Genomic DNA, 17,441 nt, shown 5'->3' with positions numbered 1-17,441 from the left:
TGTGCGGATGAACAGGGTCTCAAATTTTCAGGGGCCTCCAAATTCTAATCCATCAATCTCTGATCCAAATTTATTTTCCTGTTAGCTGTTACCTGTTGCACTTCCGAACGAACAGCAAAGCATCGTTTCTTTTCCTTCCGCCGCGACGCCTCCTCATCTCTTCATCTCTCGCTTGATCGCTCGACTATCACTGTCGGGCCGTAGGGCGGCGGCACGTGTGTCATGAGGGACGTACCAGCCAATCCGTTCCTTCAAGGACGCCTGAGCCTTTGATGGTTGGACGCGTTCAGCTTGAGCCATGCAGTAGGAGGAGTAACAAATGTATTTCTTCAACTGATGAATCGATTGATTCTAAATATTAGTAAATCCTTTGTATGAACTAGTGCCAGTTTGTTGGCTGATAGGTTCACCCTTAATTTTGTCCCATTTAAAACAATTGGTCTTAGGGGGTGTTTGGATACGAGGTGTTAAACTTTAACAGTGTCACATTGAATGTTCGGATGCTAATTAGGAGAACTAAACATGAGCTAATTATAAAACTAATTGCAGAACCCTGTGCTAATTCGCGAGACGAATCTATTAAGCCTAACTAATCCATCATTAGGAATTGGTTACTGTAGCACCACATTGTCAAATCATGGATAATTAGGCTTAATAGATTCGTCTCGTGAATTACACTCCATTTGTGCAATTAGTTTTGTAATTAGCCTATGTTTAATACTTCTAATTAGCATCCAAACATCCGATGTGACAGGTGTTAAACTTTAACACATGGTTGCCAAACAGGCCCTTAGTGTTATTATTTCACTATCCAAGAAATCTTTTGCAAATCGATCTAAACCAAAGGTACTAAAGTCTTACTTGCATTCTACAATGACACAAGGAAGACTTAATGCTTTAGCCATGATAGCACTTGAGAGTTGAGAATAATATGTTGGAGAAGATTGATTAATAATCTAGCATTATATTGAATATTTCATTTCAAACTAGGAACACCAAAAGAATGATGTATGAATTGAATCATAATGTATTACAACCATATCCATAATTTTATTGTTTTATTTCACTAGTATAGTAGGCCTCACTTAAGAGCATTGTACAGGGCCCTGGTGTACGCCGGGACGGCCCTGCGACCACACATGCCGAAAATTGGATGGTCCTATGCGGCAATTTTTCGTGACGTTCGGATGAATTTTCCACGGTACCAAAACTCGTACGAAGTTTTCAATTGCCTTGCCATTCGAATTCACAGACATTCATGATCTCATTCATCCTCTCGCTGTCGGTCCGTGACCCATGACGCACACGGCAGACGGCAACGGCACCCTGCCGGTGCCACGTCCAGCAAGTGGACGCACCCTGGCCCGCATGCCAGCACTTGACCACACAGGGCCAGTGGAGAAGAGATCTCTCCCCTCGCCGTCTCGCGCATGCACAGCTGCGCACTTGTTTAATGACCTTAATTAGGCGCTTGCTCCCCCCGGATTCATTGTTAACCCCACCTTGGATCGCGGCTGCCGCGGAGACCCCTCCTCCCCACACCAAAACCATTCGATTCCTCCGCCCCCGCCGGCCTAATCCAGCTTCGGGAAAAAAAATTCGCCGCCGCCGCCGCCCGGGCCGGAGCCCCGAGTCCGACGAGCGTTCCATGGACTCGCGCCCCGGATCAGCGAGGGATTAGCCACCGTTGCGATCGCGTAGCGCCACCCCGCCCAGACTCCTCGGTGGTTCGTATTTTCTCTTAACTCCCCTCTTCGATTGGGATTCGGTTCCCCCGACGAGTTCGTGCCATCCAGGTTTCTCCGTTGTTCGGAGTTTCCGACCTTGATTGGATCGTAGGATCGACGCTTTCAGGTTTTGGGGTTTGCTCTCGGCGTTCCTCCCGCCGTGAATTGCTGTAGGTTTTCTCGCGAGAACAAGGCGCAGGAGCGCCGACAGAAAAAGCTTGTGGATCCTCGCTTGATAGTGCATTTCTGTGTGTGTTTTTTGGAAAAATTTCTGATGCGTCGATGGGATAACACAACTCAAGCGCGTGGTTCGCCTATTTATTAGTGCACTTCTCGGCGTTTTTTAAGATTTTTTTCAGAGGCGTTGTAACTGGGATACTTGATTTTCAACGCAGTGATCAAGCCATATTTAGCCAGAATTAGCACGCTCAAATTTATGCGCTGCATCTGTTTCGTTGTCCATTTCAGCGAGTTTTCTTTAACATTATGAACTTTCTGTTTAATGACTGAATGCAACCTGTAGCTCTTGAATCCGCCCACTTAAAAAGTTTTAGCCTGATTCGTCTTTTGGGTCCTTCAACTCAGAAGTGTTAGTCTGTTACACCCCCATTCTCATACCTTTAGTTGTAGCATTTTGTTTTCGGAAACATACTCAAATTTTGGTTGTGCCTAAATATACCCCTTTACATTATGTTGAATTTTCCTCGGAACTGTTACACCCCCATTCTCATACCTTTAGTCCACCAGACCACCACTCTTTATTTGATCCAATCCGAAACCTGCCTCAAAAGCAAAGATTAAAGCACCGACGACGCGACCCACAAGCAAGAACAACCATTAAAGATGTCAGAATGCCACCCTTCACGATCTTTTCCTCCACTAGTTGCATTCGCCTTTTGTCTTTTCAGCTAATAGTTAATAGTGTACAGTAATGTGGTGCCACTGCATTAACCCTATACCTTCGTGATCAGCTTGAAAGTTACAAGTATTCTCCTTGCCCCCAAGGTCCTAATAGTCGTGTTATCAAACCAATTGACACCCTGTCGCTTTCACTAAAATTTTAAACACTTTAGATGCTATTCTTTTGAGATGTGGTCTAAAGCATTACTTTCATAGCTGGTGGGAACCAATTGATGGGTCCCTCCAGTTTCTAATGTGGGAAATTGCTTTTTCCTTCTGGGGGGAATTCGTATAAATATGTTTGACTAAGGATATATGATCTTGGTGTTGTTTTATCCGGTCTTATGCATCAAATTGAATAGGATCTTTGCATCGTTAGGAAGTCAGATCACTCTAGTTGTTTCCTTGCAATTGTTTTCCGTGAGTGCAAATTTCAATTGATCATATCCTTTCTATGTTTGTTTTGCAACTTTTGGCTGAAAGCTGGTGTCTACCTGAAGGTTTTGGACAGAATCCAAGATGGGTGTAGTCAGCACAGTGCTTGGTTTCTCTGGATTTGGCTTTGGATTCTCGGCTGGTATTGTTATTGGGTACTTTCTCTTCATCTACGTCCAGCCAAATGATGTCAAGGTGGAGACTTTCTTTTGTTCTTCGTTCATTTTTGCTGCATATGATTTCTATTGGCTGCTGTATAATGAATAGTTAGATTGTGGATAGCTGCTTCACCAAAATGCTTCTGGAATAGTTTAACCAAATGAGGTGGGGATAATTTGAGATCTTGCAATTAAGACGAAACAAAAAGTTCTGTGATCAATGTTGAACACATTTGCCTTTTCTGCATATCCCATTGCTATTCATTTCCTTCTGACTAGAATTGTGGACATAAGCCATGAGCATTACTATATTGTTTGTTGATTATCTTTTGTTGCCATGTATTCCATCGAACTCTACATTTGTATGTTTAATGTACATTTCATGCCTTATGTACTGAAATAGCACCGGCAAATGTTGCATGCACCCGCAAAGGGCCATTTTGTGAAGGAGATGCAGACCTAGACATTTTCAAGTTCATATTGTCCTTTACTCCTTTGTGCAATATTTTGTAGTTCTATTAAATTTGCAGCATTCCGGTTTGAGTAATACTGGCATGGATGAGTCAAGTGGTTTAATCTAAGAAGCCATATGTTTTGTCTTTCTCTTGCTTATGCTTGTGATGGATCTTCTATGTTTGAGGTTGAATTCAATAATATGGGGTTCATGGGGATACTTTTCTTTCTCCCTACTTGCCTGTCAGGAAGTGAAAGTTCGTCCGCTTGTGGAATATGATTCAAAATCTTTGGAGGGCATCCTTCCTGAAATTCCTTTGTGGGTCAAGAATCCTGACTATGATAGAGTATGCTTCTCCTTCAATAATAAGCTAGCAAGAAACTATATTAATCCTAATTGTACATTTAGAGCCTCATTTTCTTCCTCGCCTCTAGATTGATTGGCTGAACAGGTTCTTGGAGTTGATGTGGCCCTATCTTAACAAGGTACTCGTATCTTCTCGTCTGCTATCAGCATGAAATCACTATCTCTGATTGACGTTGAATGCTTTGTGTTTTTTATCCTGTAGGCTATCTGCAGAACTGCACAGGATATCGCAAAGCCGATTATTGCTGAGAATACTGCAAAATATAAGATAGACTCTGTTGAGTTTGAAACTCTTACTTTGGGTAGCTTACCGCCAACTTTTCAAGGTCAGTGGTCTTGCATTCTTATGTTTTCCTTACATGCATGCATATGTATTTCACATGGCTTGAAGCCTTACTTTGAACTGGAATTTTTGTTAGATGCAACATAACGTGCATGACTTTACTGTAAACAATTGTGTGCCCTTTGTGCTGTTTTTGTAATCTGCATCTTGAGTTAGCATTTGGAGGTTCATGAGGAGCCAATTAACCCTTACTGTAAAATTGTTGTGGCTCAAAATTTTGTATCCTGATGATATGGGATGTGGTCATATGGAGACATTGTTACATCTGTGTTCCAAATAAGCTGTTATATATTGAGTTTATAATTGGACATTTCATTCACTAGTGATACATCAAAGTTGGCATGTCTTCCAGTTGGCTATGTAGAACTGGTGACGTTTTTGCATCAACTTTCCCATGTAGAGCATGTAATAATGTGAGCAACCTCTGTTCACACACTGGCTAACATTATATATGACTATATGTGATGCTGATTCTCTTACAACTGGTGCTGCAATGATGTATCTTGAAACAATCCATGCCTTTCCCTCCCAGGGATGAAAGTATACGTCACAGAGGAGCAAGAGCTGATAATGGAACCATCTCTTAAATGGGCTGCAAATCCAAATGTCACCGTTGTTGTAAAAGCTTATGGTTTGAAAGCAACTGTCCAGGTATAAATTATTCTGTCACGAGCTAGATTCTTGATTCTATATGTACTTCATGACACGTTCAATCGAACCAACTGAAATCTGTTTTTTCCCTGAGATATTTCAGATTGTGGATCTACAAGTCTTTGCTTCACCTCGTATTACTCTGAAGCCATTGGTGCCTACATTTCCTTGCTTTGCAAAAATCCTTGTCTCTCTCATGGAGAAGGTATGGCGACTGATTACTCGCGTTTGAATTATTTTGCTGCACCACACTTTGTTAACTGGGATTGGTTTTGCAGCCACATGTTGACTTTGGGCTAAAACTTCTTGGAGCAGATGTAATGGCTATTCCTGGTCTTTACAGATTTGTTCAGGTATTCCGGGTTCCTGTTCTGAACATTCTCATGTGAATGTTTGCTCATTTGTCACTTTGTTTTGAACTAAATGCTGAATTTTCATTTATTTTTTTCTAAACTTGGTAGTTGCTAAAGTTGCACTGTCATGAATGGTTCTATTTTCAAAAAGAAATCATGAATGGCTGAATAAATCGCTTCTAATATTCACATCAGTCTTTCAACTTCTTGGCTTGTCACGTTTATTGGCCTGCATGTGCTCAGATGCATTGATTGCATACGCATTTGTGTATTGAAGGCAACCTTGCTGTAATTTGATGGTTGATCACTTGGATTTAGACGTTAGTGTTGTTATTCTTCTGTAGTATCTAGCTTGGTTGATCACTTGTATCTAGCTTTCTCTTCACAGTGGATGTTCCATGTGGTATCTAATTCACTCCTTCCAGTACAGTTAGCTCATTTTGTTATGCTATATTTTTGATCGTTTTCAGGAGACCATCAAGAAGCAAGTAGCGAGCATGTATTTGTGGCCGAAGACATTAGAAGTACCTATAATGGACCCCTCAAAGTAAATTCTTTATTACCTTTTCTATTTTGGTTTTTCATACATCGAATCATAGACCTGATGAGAAATGAGTATCACTGATGGTTTCCACATTCCCAGAGCATCGAAAAAACCTGTTGGAATTCTACTTGTGAAGGTTGTAAGAGCCCAAAATCTGCGAAAGAAGGATCTGCTGGGTAAATCAGACCCATATGTGAAACTTAAGATGTCAGATGACAAGCTTCCATCCAAAAAAACAACTGTAAAGCGCAGCAATCTCAATCCGGATTGGAATGAAGATTTCAAATTTGTTGTGACAGATCCAGAAACTCAGGCTCTTGAAGTCAATGTCTTTGACTGGGAACAGGTATGTTCCTTTTGGAATCTGCAGTAGCTTTTCTGGTGGCATATTTTTATCCAAGAATATGCAGTTAGTTTTTGTTTGATATATATAGGTTGGAAAACATGAAAAGATGGGCATGAACCGGGTCCTATTAAAAGACCTCCCAGCAGATGAGACTAGAGTTACTACCCTCGACTTGCTTAAGACCATGGATCCAAATGATGTACAAAATGAGAAGTCTCGTGGTCAGCTTACTCTAGAGCTTACATACAAGCCTTTCAAGGAAGAAGATATGGAGAAAGAAGGCACAGAGGGTACTGATATGGTAGAGAAAGCTCCAGATGGTACTCCAGCTGGTGGTGGCTTGCTTTATGTTATTGTTCACGAAGCTCAAGATCTTGAGGGGAAGCACCATACAAACCCATATGCAAAAATAATTTTCAAAGGCGATGAGAAGAAAACAAAGGTATTATGGATACAAATTATGCCTCATCAACATAACTTCATGGAATGGCTATGCTTGACTGATCTCTTTATTTACACCCCCTGTACTAGGTCATCAAGAAGAATAGGGATCCACGATGGGAGGATGAATTTGAGTTTGTGTGTGAGGAGCCTCCTGTGAATGATAAACTACATGTTGAAGTCCTAAGTAAAGCCCCAAAGAAAGGGCTGATACATGGCAAGGTACATCCTCTTGATTTGGGAATGGTGATAGTAAGCATTATGACTGTACATGGTCACTGTTAGCCACTGCCTCTGCTTTTAAATATGACATTTTGGACTAGGTGTCGTATATTTTAAAAAGGAGGGAGTACAAAGTCACTACTTGTTGCATTGCTTTTTGGGACCTCTGCTGTCCAGTAGTATGTGAAATTCGTAACGGTTGGGTTATTTTAAGGGACAAACATCAAGTGTCTTATATCCTAATGCCTGTATTTTCTTGATTCAGGAAACTTTGGGATACATTGATATCAGCCTTGCAGACGTGATCAGCAACAAGCGGATTAATGAGAAGTACCATCTCATAGACTCGAAAAATGGTCAGATACAAATTGAGTTGCAGTGGAGAACTTCCTAGACAGCAGAAAGAAAAAAGAGTGCCGAAAGTAGTACATGAATGAGACATGAATGTTCCTCCTATACTCAGTTTATGGAAATCTGTAATTGAGCTCGTGTAGATATTTCCTTCATTTCTAGACATCTGTCGTTGAGATTTTTTCCCCCTTAATTGCTCAAATTTCAGGAGACGTACCATGTATTCGTGTCACTAACCTTGGAAACAGAACTCGGAACTTATTCTGTGACTAATGTCAGATCATACAGCTATACAAGTATCCTCAGCGTTCTTGCATATTGAGTGTACAAAATGCTCCAAGCATGCTTCGGAAATATGTTTTGATGGTATGTTTCGATGCTATGTTGTGTGCGAAATGTCTATAGAAATGTTTAATCCTAGTGCTGATCGTACAAATTTGCACTGGAGAACTACAATCGCGACAGGGGCGGCCCATTTCTGAATTGCAGAGACGCGGCTGTTATCGGTCGGCAGTCGCCATCCAAGTTTCACATAATAGGTAACACGTTCTGATTCAAAAACCAGAGCCTTTTGAACCTGCCAGAATTCGATTCCTACATCAGAGCAAGGATTTATCGCTACCAAAAAGGAAAGAACAAGGCCTCGAGTTCATTCACAAGTAAATGAACTCGAAGGCATAGTTGCTCCTAACCATAGTGTGCCATTAGAACCTGATAACAGCCACACAGAGGTTGCAAGGTAAACTCTCTTCCACCCTACTATTGTTACTAGAAGTCTAGAACTGTATACATTTTATACAGTGAGGCAACGTTGCTTCAGGTCAGCAGCCTCTTTGCGTCGAGGATCCGGTCTGAGCTTCTCTTGAAGTTGTACACCATCTGGAACGCCTCCATGCAGACACTGGCGAAGCCTGTCATCGCCTGGAAAACGTTAGGCAAACCAGTCTGCAGGTTATTCAAGGTCATTGCTCTTGTGACCCCAATGCTCTTCTCATACTTGCTCTTCTCCTCATCAGCGCGGCTCCTCAGGGCCTCCACCTTTGCCCGCTTGTCAGCTACTGGTGATTTTCGCGACATTTCTCTGTAACCTTCAGCACCAATATATGGCCCGTATTTTGACTCTAAGGATCTCAGCTCCTCTGCCTTCTTCTCGAATTCTTTGAATGCAGACTCTGACTTTTTCTTCAGCTTCTGTTCCTCAGCTTGTTGAATCACAACAGCATGGATTACCGTTAGGAGAGTCTTGATCCCTTCTGAGGCCACCTTATCTGGGATTCTATCGATGGCTAGCTGCCATTCCTCACACAAACTGTAAATATCAGAGTTCTGGGCTTTGGTCAGCGGGTCGTGATGGCAGAATAGCGATAGGCGAAGCCAGCCAGTCAGTGAGTACACATAATCCCTCTGGGACGTCACGAGGCTACAGAAGGCCGAATACCATCTGTCAACCTCTATCTCAAGCTGAAGAGCTGCTTGTCGGTGGACATTGGAAGTTGGGTTCGTATTCCGAGCTTTCAGATACTCAAGCTGTTGCACGATGTGGGTCTGAACTTGATGACACTCGTACATGCCCCTCCACATGCTCATCAAGCTGAAAGAGAAGCACACATAAGAATGGTAAAAACACTAAATTCTGAATAAAGAATGTGTGCTACCAGAAATAACACTGCTTTACAAAAATAAGTGCGCATGAGAATGACGAAAGCACAAATTTCTTTAGAAAGGAGAGCTACTGCCTGAAACTATCTCAGGCCACAACTAGTTTGAAACAATCAGCATTGATAAACCAAAAGACAAACAAGCGCAACTAGCAATTGATGGTTCTACACCAATGCCCCAAGTTGGTCAGGCAATGATGCCAAAGATCTCCCAGGCAGGTCTAGTCTGACCATATCAATGATCAGAAGATTCAGTCAGAAACTCAGAACAGTCAAAACTCTAAGATCCCACTAGCTCTGCACTACTAGCTTCTTCCAAACTCACACTACTTTAAATGTTAGCTCACTTCAGTAAAAAGTGCCTTGTACATTGACAAAGTTACTTCTACAAAAGTAAGAGAAAAATAGCAACATGGTGTGAGGCAGTGGCTGTGAGAACCCAAAGAGTAAAGAACAAACATCATTACTGTTTTCCATAGCTAGCATACACTTGAGCATGGGTAGAAGCAGTACAGTGGCCCATACGCCCATCCTTACTCATCTCATATGCAATGCAAAACGACAGGAACAAGTGGAAGTAGCTAACATGTGAAGCATCCTACATTAGAATATTACAACCACTAGATGCATATGGGAAGAATGACGAAGGGAGCATTTGTACTAACCCAGCAACCAGCTCAAGAAGCTGGGGAAATAGCTCTGATTCTCTGAGCCTAATTATCTCAGAAGTGGTGGTTTCGATGGACTGGTTAGCAACCAGCATTTTGGACTCGAGGCTCTCAATCTCCATCTTGTTCTTTTCCATCTTCAAGTAATCCACGCCCTTGACCTCCTGCTTCCTCAACAGACTGACCTTCTTGTCATGCTCTTGCTTATACCCCTCGTAGCTCTGTTTGCAGTTAAAGAAAAGTCATAATCCTATCAAAAGGAGCACAAAGATGCCATATTTAAAGCTGCAGATAAAGCTACAATAACATGATTGCTTAACAGATGTGAATATGTGATCAAAGGAGTATAAATATTCCATTTCTACAATGACAACAAAATAAGAAAATCAGAATTCAGAACTCAGCAGATCAAGGATTATGGATAGCAATGGTTATCATCAAATTACAGTTGAACATGAAATCAAATCTTCACAGCCCCATTGAGACTTAGACTAGCATGTTTGTACAGCAAAGATAAAGTAAAGAACCATGAAGGTGATCTACTGATCTTTCTACTTCGAAGAATCCAAAAGCGTGCTGAGAATCTTTACAGAAGCTCCTGACAGAGGGGAGAAATAAACTAAAAACAATGCAAGCAGCATCCATGTGCATTACCCACTACACGTCCTTGTGTCCACTACCTTTCTTCAGACAAAGCCAATTGCCACCCCATTGAATCCTTGTTATTTTCATCCCTCAGCACAGGTCACAGGACAACAGATCAAACCACGAGCAACAAAACAAAAGGACCCTCAAAAGTACCACGCCACTCCCTCACACAGTCACACTCGAGATCTGAAGAATCAGGCAGTATGTTTGGATCATTCCGTATGTTCAAGCTAATACTAAATGAGAAAGCAAAGTTAAATCCACTGCCACTGCTAAAGTTAAAGCAAAGAAAGCACTACTCTCACCTTGACCTCAAGAAACAGCTTCTTCTCCCATGCGTAGAGCTTCTCCACGGTGGATGAATGGCTGAGCATTCCACCGCCTCCGCCACTGCCCATGCTCATCCCTCCGTCTCCTCTCCCAAACCTTGTGAACCCATTGCTACCTTTCCCATACCCTCCTCCTCCACCACCCCAGGTCCATCCCATGGGCTTCAAGCTCTTGCTGTAACTCAGTACCTTCCCTGCAGCAGAAGTTAACAAAAAGGATTCGCCAGCAGTAAGCGAAATGTGGCCAAGAACAAACAACCAATTGATTAGTTAACTGATTTGTAGAGGTAAAGAAATGGCTTGCCTGGGAGGCTGCTGTTGTTGGCGGTGGGCTCGGGGGGCTCGCAGATGGGGGCCTCGAGCAGTGCAGCGACACGGGCGCCGGCTTCGGCTGCCTTGAGGAAGTACTCGTCGAGCTCGGTGGCGATCTCGGAGAGGTCCTTGTTCCCGGCGCCGACGCGTGGCACGGCGACGACGGTGAGCTCGCTAGGGGTGGTGGAGGTGGTGGTTGCCGTGACGATGGACGGGGGCGCGGCCACCGCGGCGGCGGCCGTGACGATTGGCGGCGCGGGCGCGATGGGAGCGTCGGTGACGGTGGTGGCGGCGTCGTCCCAGTCGGCGTCCTCGGTGGCGGAGCGGGAGGAGGAGGGCGCGAAGGGGTCCCAGAAGTCCCAGCTGGACGGCATTGGCGGCGGCGGCGGAGGGGGCAAGATCGCGGACGCGGAGATCGAGGAGGAGTTGGTGGTCCAGGACCTGGCGGTCGGGGTCGGGCTGAGCGGCGGCGGTGGCGGTGGCGGCGGCGGCGGCGTCGGGGGTGGCGGCGGGGACGGCGGCGGCTGGTGGTGGTGGTGGTGGTGGTGCGCCGCGGACGAGTGCGGGTGCGGGTGCTCCGCCTCGGCGCTGGAGAAGTGCAGCAGCGAGGCCCCCGTGGCCCGCAGCGCGCGCAGGTAGAGCGCGTGCGCCGCCGCCATGTCCCGGCGCGCCTGCACCAGCTGCTTGGTGTACCGGCGTCGCGCCTTGCACCGCGACACCGCTTCCAGCCGCTCCAGCCGCGACTGGCAGCAGCCCATCCCCGCTCCGCTCCGGCGCCCGCTTGCTGATCACACACCACTCCTCTCGCCTCACCAACTCTTCCTCCTCCGCTCCCTCACTCTCCCAACTAGTAACCGTTGTGCGCCCGGCCAGCGCGAGGAGGCTGCTGGAGGAGCAGCACGCCAGCACCCACTACCCAAGTCCCAACAGTGCCCTTGCCTCTCTCCTCTGCCCTCCTCTTCTTCACATCTCACGCAGCTCTCACACTCCCCTCGCCCCCACTTTTACTGTCTTGCCATTTCCGCTGCTGCTTGGAGATAGAGATGGAGATCCTTTGTACGCGTGTTGCCTGTGACAACAGGTGTGCGGTGTGCCGCAGCAGCCCTGCACCAGCAACGGCGCACGCAGCCAGGGGCCCCGAGTGAAAACAGCGGGGCGTGAGGTTTCGGGCAGTGTGCGCGACCTTGGTCTTTCTTGGGAACCCAAATCCCCGAACCACCCCCGCCTTTACACCCGCGCCCGGCGGCCAGACCGGGGGCAGCGTGGGAAAATCCCACCACTCCAACGGTCGCGCCGCGCCGCTTGGGGGTTTTGGGAGTGCGGCAGGGCCGTGGCCGGACGGGCGGCTTCGGCTCGGGCGTTTTGGTGCGGAGCCGGCCGGGGTGTGGAGCGGGCGGGGGGGCTTTTTGGTGGGCCGCGGAGGCGTTTCGGCCTTTCGGGGCTCGGTTTCGCTCTGGTTTTGAGCCGCGGCACGCGTCTTTTGCAGCAGAAGGGAGGATGGTGGGGGGAGCAGATGGAGACCGAGCGAGCGAGTGGGGTATTCAATGGCCTTTGCCCTGATCGGTGATCGCGATTGGAGGTTGCTCGCGGTGGGTGCGGGGCTCAGAGGCCGCGCGCTCCGGTGTGGCAACGGCATTTGATGATTGACTGACCGCTTCCTTCGGTTGGGATTTGAACCTGGGGACGACGGGCTTGCTGACTGGTGATTCTGTTCGAATTCGAGGGGATTTGGCCGTGTGGCGTCGGTCATAGTGAATGCCTTGGGCTCCGGATGGTAAAGACATGAATACATGATGTCCCGGCTTTCTTTTCTCCTGCTTTTCCCTCCAAGGGGATGTTGAATTCTGCTACCATTTGTGAGATCATATGTGAGATCTCGTATTCATCCTATGTACAGGCAAACAAATCGAACCTCGTAGGAAGTTATCCACTAAATTATAAAACTGAATTATAAAAAGAGTACGCCATTGCAGATTGCTATTTATATTTGAGCCCAGTTCGCCTCACACACGAATGTGCATAAGATCGCAGGCATGGATTGAAAAAAAAATGTAATTCCTCTTATTTTACTCAGACTGGAACTACACGTAACTAACGTACTCACACTCTCCTATCGAACTGACAATTCCTCTTATTTTACCCATGCTGTAACTACACGTTGTAACTAACGTACCCACACTGTCCTATCGAACTGACATGTTAGAACTTAAATTAAGGGGGTGTTTGGGAACGCCCTGTTAAAGTTTAACACCTGTCACATCGGATGTTTGGATACTAATTAGGAGTATTAAACATAGACTAATTAAAAAAGTAATTGCACAGATGGAGTATAATTCGCGAGACGAATCTACTAAACCTAATTAGTCCATGATTTGACAATATGGTGCTACAGTAACCATTTGCTAATGATGGATTAATTAGGCTTAATAGATTCGTCTAGCGAATTAGCACAGGGTTCTGCAATTAGTTTTATAATTAGCTCATGTTTAGTCCTCCTAATTAGCATCCGAACATCCGACGTGACACTGTTAAAGTTTAGCACCTCGTATCCAAACAGCCCCTAAGAGACAATTCCAATTAAGAGAACGAAAATCACAATCCAAAAGGCATGTGACCAAATCACCTACTTGCCTTCATCTGGTTCACTTTGCCAAAAAAAATAATAATAATCAATTATATTAAATGTTACAGCTAGAACCTAGAAACCATAATCAGTGCATGACATCCATCAAAGTGTCAAACAATGTTGCAAAGTCAAAAGGTAAGGGCCAATCACTGAGTGTTTCAGAAGATAACTGACAGCCAAGCTCATGGTATTCCATCTATGTATTATTTTTAGATATGGTTTTTATGACAACTCTTGGAATGTCATGCACTATTTGTCAAAAAATAGTTCTCGTGCATTCATCTCAAATTTAAAGACCGAGTAGCAAATAGAAAACTAATCACACAAATGTTCAGTTTCATATGTAAATTGAAAATATTTCTTTTTTTATGCTGAGGGTATAAACATCATATACCCACTGCTTGGAAATGCTTACTTACCTAAGAAAGACTGATAAATTGGGTCAGTGGCAGATCCAGAAACGAGCTCCGCCCCGGGCTAACAAATATAAAGTTTAAAATCTTACTAGCCATACACTATTAAGATATAACATATTTTTCAAAGAATACAAATAATTATATAATTTCCTAGATTCCAAGTGTTCAACCAATAGACTCAAACAATACGTAGAACATTGAAGATTGAAGATAGAAAAGTACCAAATCAAGAGTCTTCCATGATAAAAAAAAACTATACATGTCTTCATGATTTAACACCACTTGTGCTGACATCCTCAATTCAACATAAAAAATTTAAAAATCTCAGCCCTTTATAAAGTAAGATAACATTATGTATTGAAATATACTAATACAAATAAACGACATGCACCTTGAGCCCTCGATTGGCAAATTCATCTTACGATTTCTTAAGCCTTGAAAGCGCTTTAGAATTTTTTCATCTTCAATCGATGCAAACAAATCCCGCTCAATATAGCATATCATGCTACTATTCATCCAATCATCATTCATTTTATTTCTTCGTTCGGTCTTGAAAATATTCATAGCAGAGAAGGATTTTTCAACTGTTGCTGTTGGCACTGGCAAAATCAATGCAAGTTCAATAAGATGATACACCAAAGGAAAAGTTGTATGTCTATCAGTCTGAACCATCTTCTCAGCAAGGTTACCAAGATCAGTACAAGTGCTAAAATTATTATCATTTGTGACTTCACCAATGAATATAGGAAGGTCGCCCGCAAGTTTTATGCAGTCATAATCAGAGAAGTCATCTTTATAAATCTTAGCAAGCTCAACTAACTTCTCTACCTCAAAGTTGGCAAAAGAATCTCTCGGATCAAGACAACCAACACATCTCAAGAGTTGAGTTAATCTTTCTGGAAATCGATTGTTTAACTCACAATAAACTTGATCAATCACAACATTGAAAATTCCATGATGAAAATGATGGTAGTAACTCACTAATTTAGCACCACAACATCTCGAACGACCTCTAACTGGTATCATATCTTCCATATTAGGAATGTCTATGTTGTTGAGGAGGAAAAACCCCTTTACCTCTTCAAAAAGAGCATCCCAATCATTTTTCCTCATTTCATTCATATTTATCATCACAGAGCCAATTAATCCTATTGCACGAACAATGTTTTGATTTTTTTTGCAAACATTGTGACAGGTCTTGAGTCATCCCCAATACTCTAATCATAAGATGTAATATGAACACAAATTCAAATGACTCTATTCTTTGAATCAATCCAGAGGCCGTAGTTTTCTTTTTCCCATCAGTTCCATCTTCAATAATATTCTCTAACACCTCCAGTACAGAGGACCACATGATCATAAGAGGTGCCAATGTTTTGTGATGTGTACCCCATCGTGTATCACCAGGCCTAGCAAGACTAGTTTCTTGATTTTTCCCTCTCCCAGAAAAAATAGCACCACTATCTAACTGCTCAAAAAGTTTATCATGGTGACTTTGAAGGAGTTGATCTTTCCTATTGCAAGAAGCACTAACAACATTGATAATTGAAGTGACATAATTGAAAAAATTAAAAGTTAAACCACAACACTTGGCTACAGAAACTATCACAAGCTGCAATTGATGAGCAAAACAGTGGATGTAAAAGGCATATGAGTTTTCATTCAATACCAGTCTTTGTAACCTATGAAACTGTCATCTCATATTTGAAGCTCCATCATATCCTTGCCCTCTAATCTTGGAAATAGATAGACCATATCTTCTAAGCATAGTATCCAATGCTTCTTTTAGTGAAGGTGATGTGGTGTCAGAAACATGTTCAATGTTAAGAAACCTCTCAATCACACCTCCTTTATTATTGACAAACCTACAAGAGAAAAGAGAAAATAGTGTTACTTGAAAGCAACAAAACAAAACCAACGAAATAACCAAATGGAGAGGAGATATATACCTCACAACCATAGCCATTTGTTCCTTAATAGATGCATCACGAGCCTCATCAACAAGCACCGCAAACCAACAATCTCCTATTTCACTTTTAATTAACTCATTTGTCTTCTCTGCATAAGCCCTAGACAAATCTTTCTGAACCATTGGACTACTCATGTGATTATTCCCTGGTGCATTTTCACCGATCACAAGTGTAGCCTTACGATCCTTCTTTTTGTACCATTCAAGCATCTCCTTAAAATTCCCCTTATTTCTTGATATTTTAGACTCATCATGTCCACGAAAGGCTAGAGCTTGCAAAAGAAGAAATCTAGCAATGCCTAACATGATAGTTAAACGAGCTTTATATGCCTCCTCTTCTGTTGCACTTGTAACAGTCCACACATGTTGAACACTTGGCCTCTGATTTTTGAAATCAAGTGCATGCTTTCTTGCATTACTATGGAAGCCATCAATTGATTGAGCATGCTCCTTGAAAGAATCCTTTGCATTCTTCCAATTTCTAAACCCAACTTTGGTGAATGTATCATTACAATGAAACCCAGTTTGTTGTGGCTTAAAGAGATAGTAAATAAAGCAATAAGCTGCATCCTTGGCTACACTATACTCTAACTAATCAAATTGATCAAACCATGATCCAATAAATCCTCTTGATTGGCCTTTACCATCTTTTTTCATTTTTGGAAACTTATGACCAGCTGGCCTATATGGACCTACTTGTAGATATGCTCTCCTAGCCTCATCCCTAATGTCATGATGAAAATCATCAATTGGCTTCCTGTCTCCTGGATCAGCAACTATATCTCTCATACCAAGTTCAATCCGTGATCTTTTTTGCTCAACCTGACTCTCTATAGTTTCGGCACTACTCTTTGACGCATCTTTTTTAGCATAGTACCTCTCCATTCTAAGGTACGAAATGTTGCAATTGCAAACTAAGATTCAAATACTCAATGACGGTCCTACTCAACGAAATGAAATATTCATTATTTTGCAATGTAAAAAGTAGCAATCATGGAGAAATTTCAAAAAGAAATGGCATCTGATCTTTGAATCACAAATAGAGCCAAAACTCTATGAGGTTGTTTCTCACTTACCTGCTGCTGCCACTTAGCCGGCAGCCGATGGGGGTGTGACCACGCGGGGCCGGCGGGGGTGTGACCGCGTGGCCCGCGTGGCGGCGTGAGGGCATGGGCACGCGGCCGGTGGGGCCACGGGGGCCAGGGGTGAGGGCGACCTGGCGCGCGGGGTCGGCGGGGGCGTGGGTCCGCGGGTGGTGGCGCGCGGCTGATGGGTGGATGCGCACGGCTGGTGGGGGTGCGGGGCCACGGGAGGTGAAGGCAGACTGGTACCCAAGGGGGAAGTAACCACACATGGTTATCAGAAATTAACCTATGCAGATCCAAAACATGAAATCTTGATTAGAAAAAAAGTGGTAAATTAGTTTTTTTTTAAAAAGGTAAAATTTACCATATCCTAGTTCCCCTACGTTCTAAATTGTAGATCGTTTTGGTTTTTAAGGTTCATAGATATTATTATGCATCT

At 43.6% G+C, this 17,441-nt stretch overlaps 2 protein-coding genes and 1 pseudogene across 2 annotated transcripts; 1 reads left to right on the top strand and 2 right to left on the bottom strand.

The window, feature by feature from the left end:
- The first annotated feature begins 1,423 nt into the window (after positions 1–1,423).
- Positions 1,424–7,607, top strand: LOC117842914 (synaptotagmin-1). The gene is made up of 13 exons (XM_034723436.2): positions 1,424–1,727; positions 3,128–3,257; positions 3,922–4,020; positions 4,109–4,159; positions 4,243–4,366; positions 4,916–5,034; positions 5,138–5,239; positions 5,313–5,387; positions 5,858–5,934; positions 6,031–6,277; positions 6,366–6,719; positions 6,809–6,940; positions 7,206–7,607. Exons 2-13 carry the CDS (start codon positions 3,147–3,149, stop codon positions 7,332–7,334), a joined length of 1,620 nt encoding a protein of 539 aa, XP_034579327.1. The 5' UTR covers positions 1,424–1,727; positions 3,128–3,146; the 3' UTR covers positions 7,335–7,607.
- Positions 7,608–7,824: 217 nt separating this feature from the next.
- LOC117842913 (protein ALTERED PHOSPHATE STARVATION RESPONSE 1) lies at positions 7,825–12,069 on the bottom strand. Its single transcript, XM_034723435.2, has 4 exons — positions 10,899–12,069; positions 10,571–10,788; positions 9,615–9,838; positions 7,825–8,882 (listed from the first exon to the last, which is right to left on the bottom strand). Exons 1-4 carry the CDS (start codon positions 11,662–11,664, stop codon positions 8,108–8,110), a joined length of 1,983 nt encoding a protein of 660 aa, XP_034579326.1. The 5' UTR covers positions 11,665–12,069; the 3' UTR covers positions 7,825–8,107.
- A 1,528-nt stretch (positions 12,070–13,597) lies between these two features.
- On the bottom strand, positions 13,598–16,116 carry LOC140221934 (uncharacterized; annotated as a pseudogene).
- Between the last annotated feature and the right edge of the window lie 1,325 nt (positions 16,117–17,441).

The sequence above is a fragment of the Setaria viridis genome, chromosome 2 (assembly GCF_005286985.2).
Source record: "Setaria viridis chromosome 2, Setaria_viridis_v4.0, whole genome shotgun sequence".
Taxonomy (NCBI): Eukaryota; Viridiplantae; Streptophyta; class Magnoliopsida; order Poales; family Poaceae; genus Setaria; species Setaria viridis.
The sequence above is the reverse complement of the archived record's forward strand: the minus strand, read 5'-3'. Positions and strand labels throughout refer to the sequence as shown.

What these genes read in the sequence shown, in the direction of transcription:
- LOC117842913 (XM_034723435.2), bottom strand. Translation starts at nt 11,664, where the DNA reads ATGGGCTGCTGCCAGTCGCGGCTGGAGCGGCTGGAAGCGGTGTCGCGG. An exon ending in CAACAACAGCAGCCTCCCAG is followed by an intron (nt 10,789 to 10,898) that starts GCAAGCCATTTC and finishes CTTCTGCTGCAG; the next exon opens with GGAAGGTACTGAGTTACAGC. An exon ending in AGCTGTTTCTTGAGGTCAAG is followed by an intron (nt 9,839 to 10,570) that starts GTGAGAGTAGTG and finishes AACTGCAAACAG; the next exon opens with AGCTACGAGGGGTATAAGCA.
- LOC117842914 (XM_034723436.2), top strand. Translation starts at nt 3,147, where the DNA reads ATGGGTGTAGTCAGCACAGTGCTTGGTTTCTCTGGATTTGGCTTTGGA. An exon ending in TGTGGCCCTATCTTAACAAG is followed by an intron (nt 4,160 to 4,242) that starts GTACTCGTATCT and finishes TTTATCCTGTAG; the next exon opens with GCTATCTGCAGAACTGCACA. An exon ending in TTGTCTCTCTCATGGAGAAG is followed by an intron (nt 5,240 to 5,312) that starts GTATGGCGACTG and finishes TTGGTTTTGCAG; the next exon opens with CCACATGTTGACTTTGGGCT.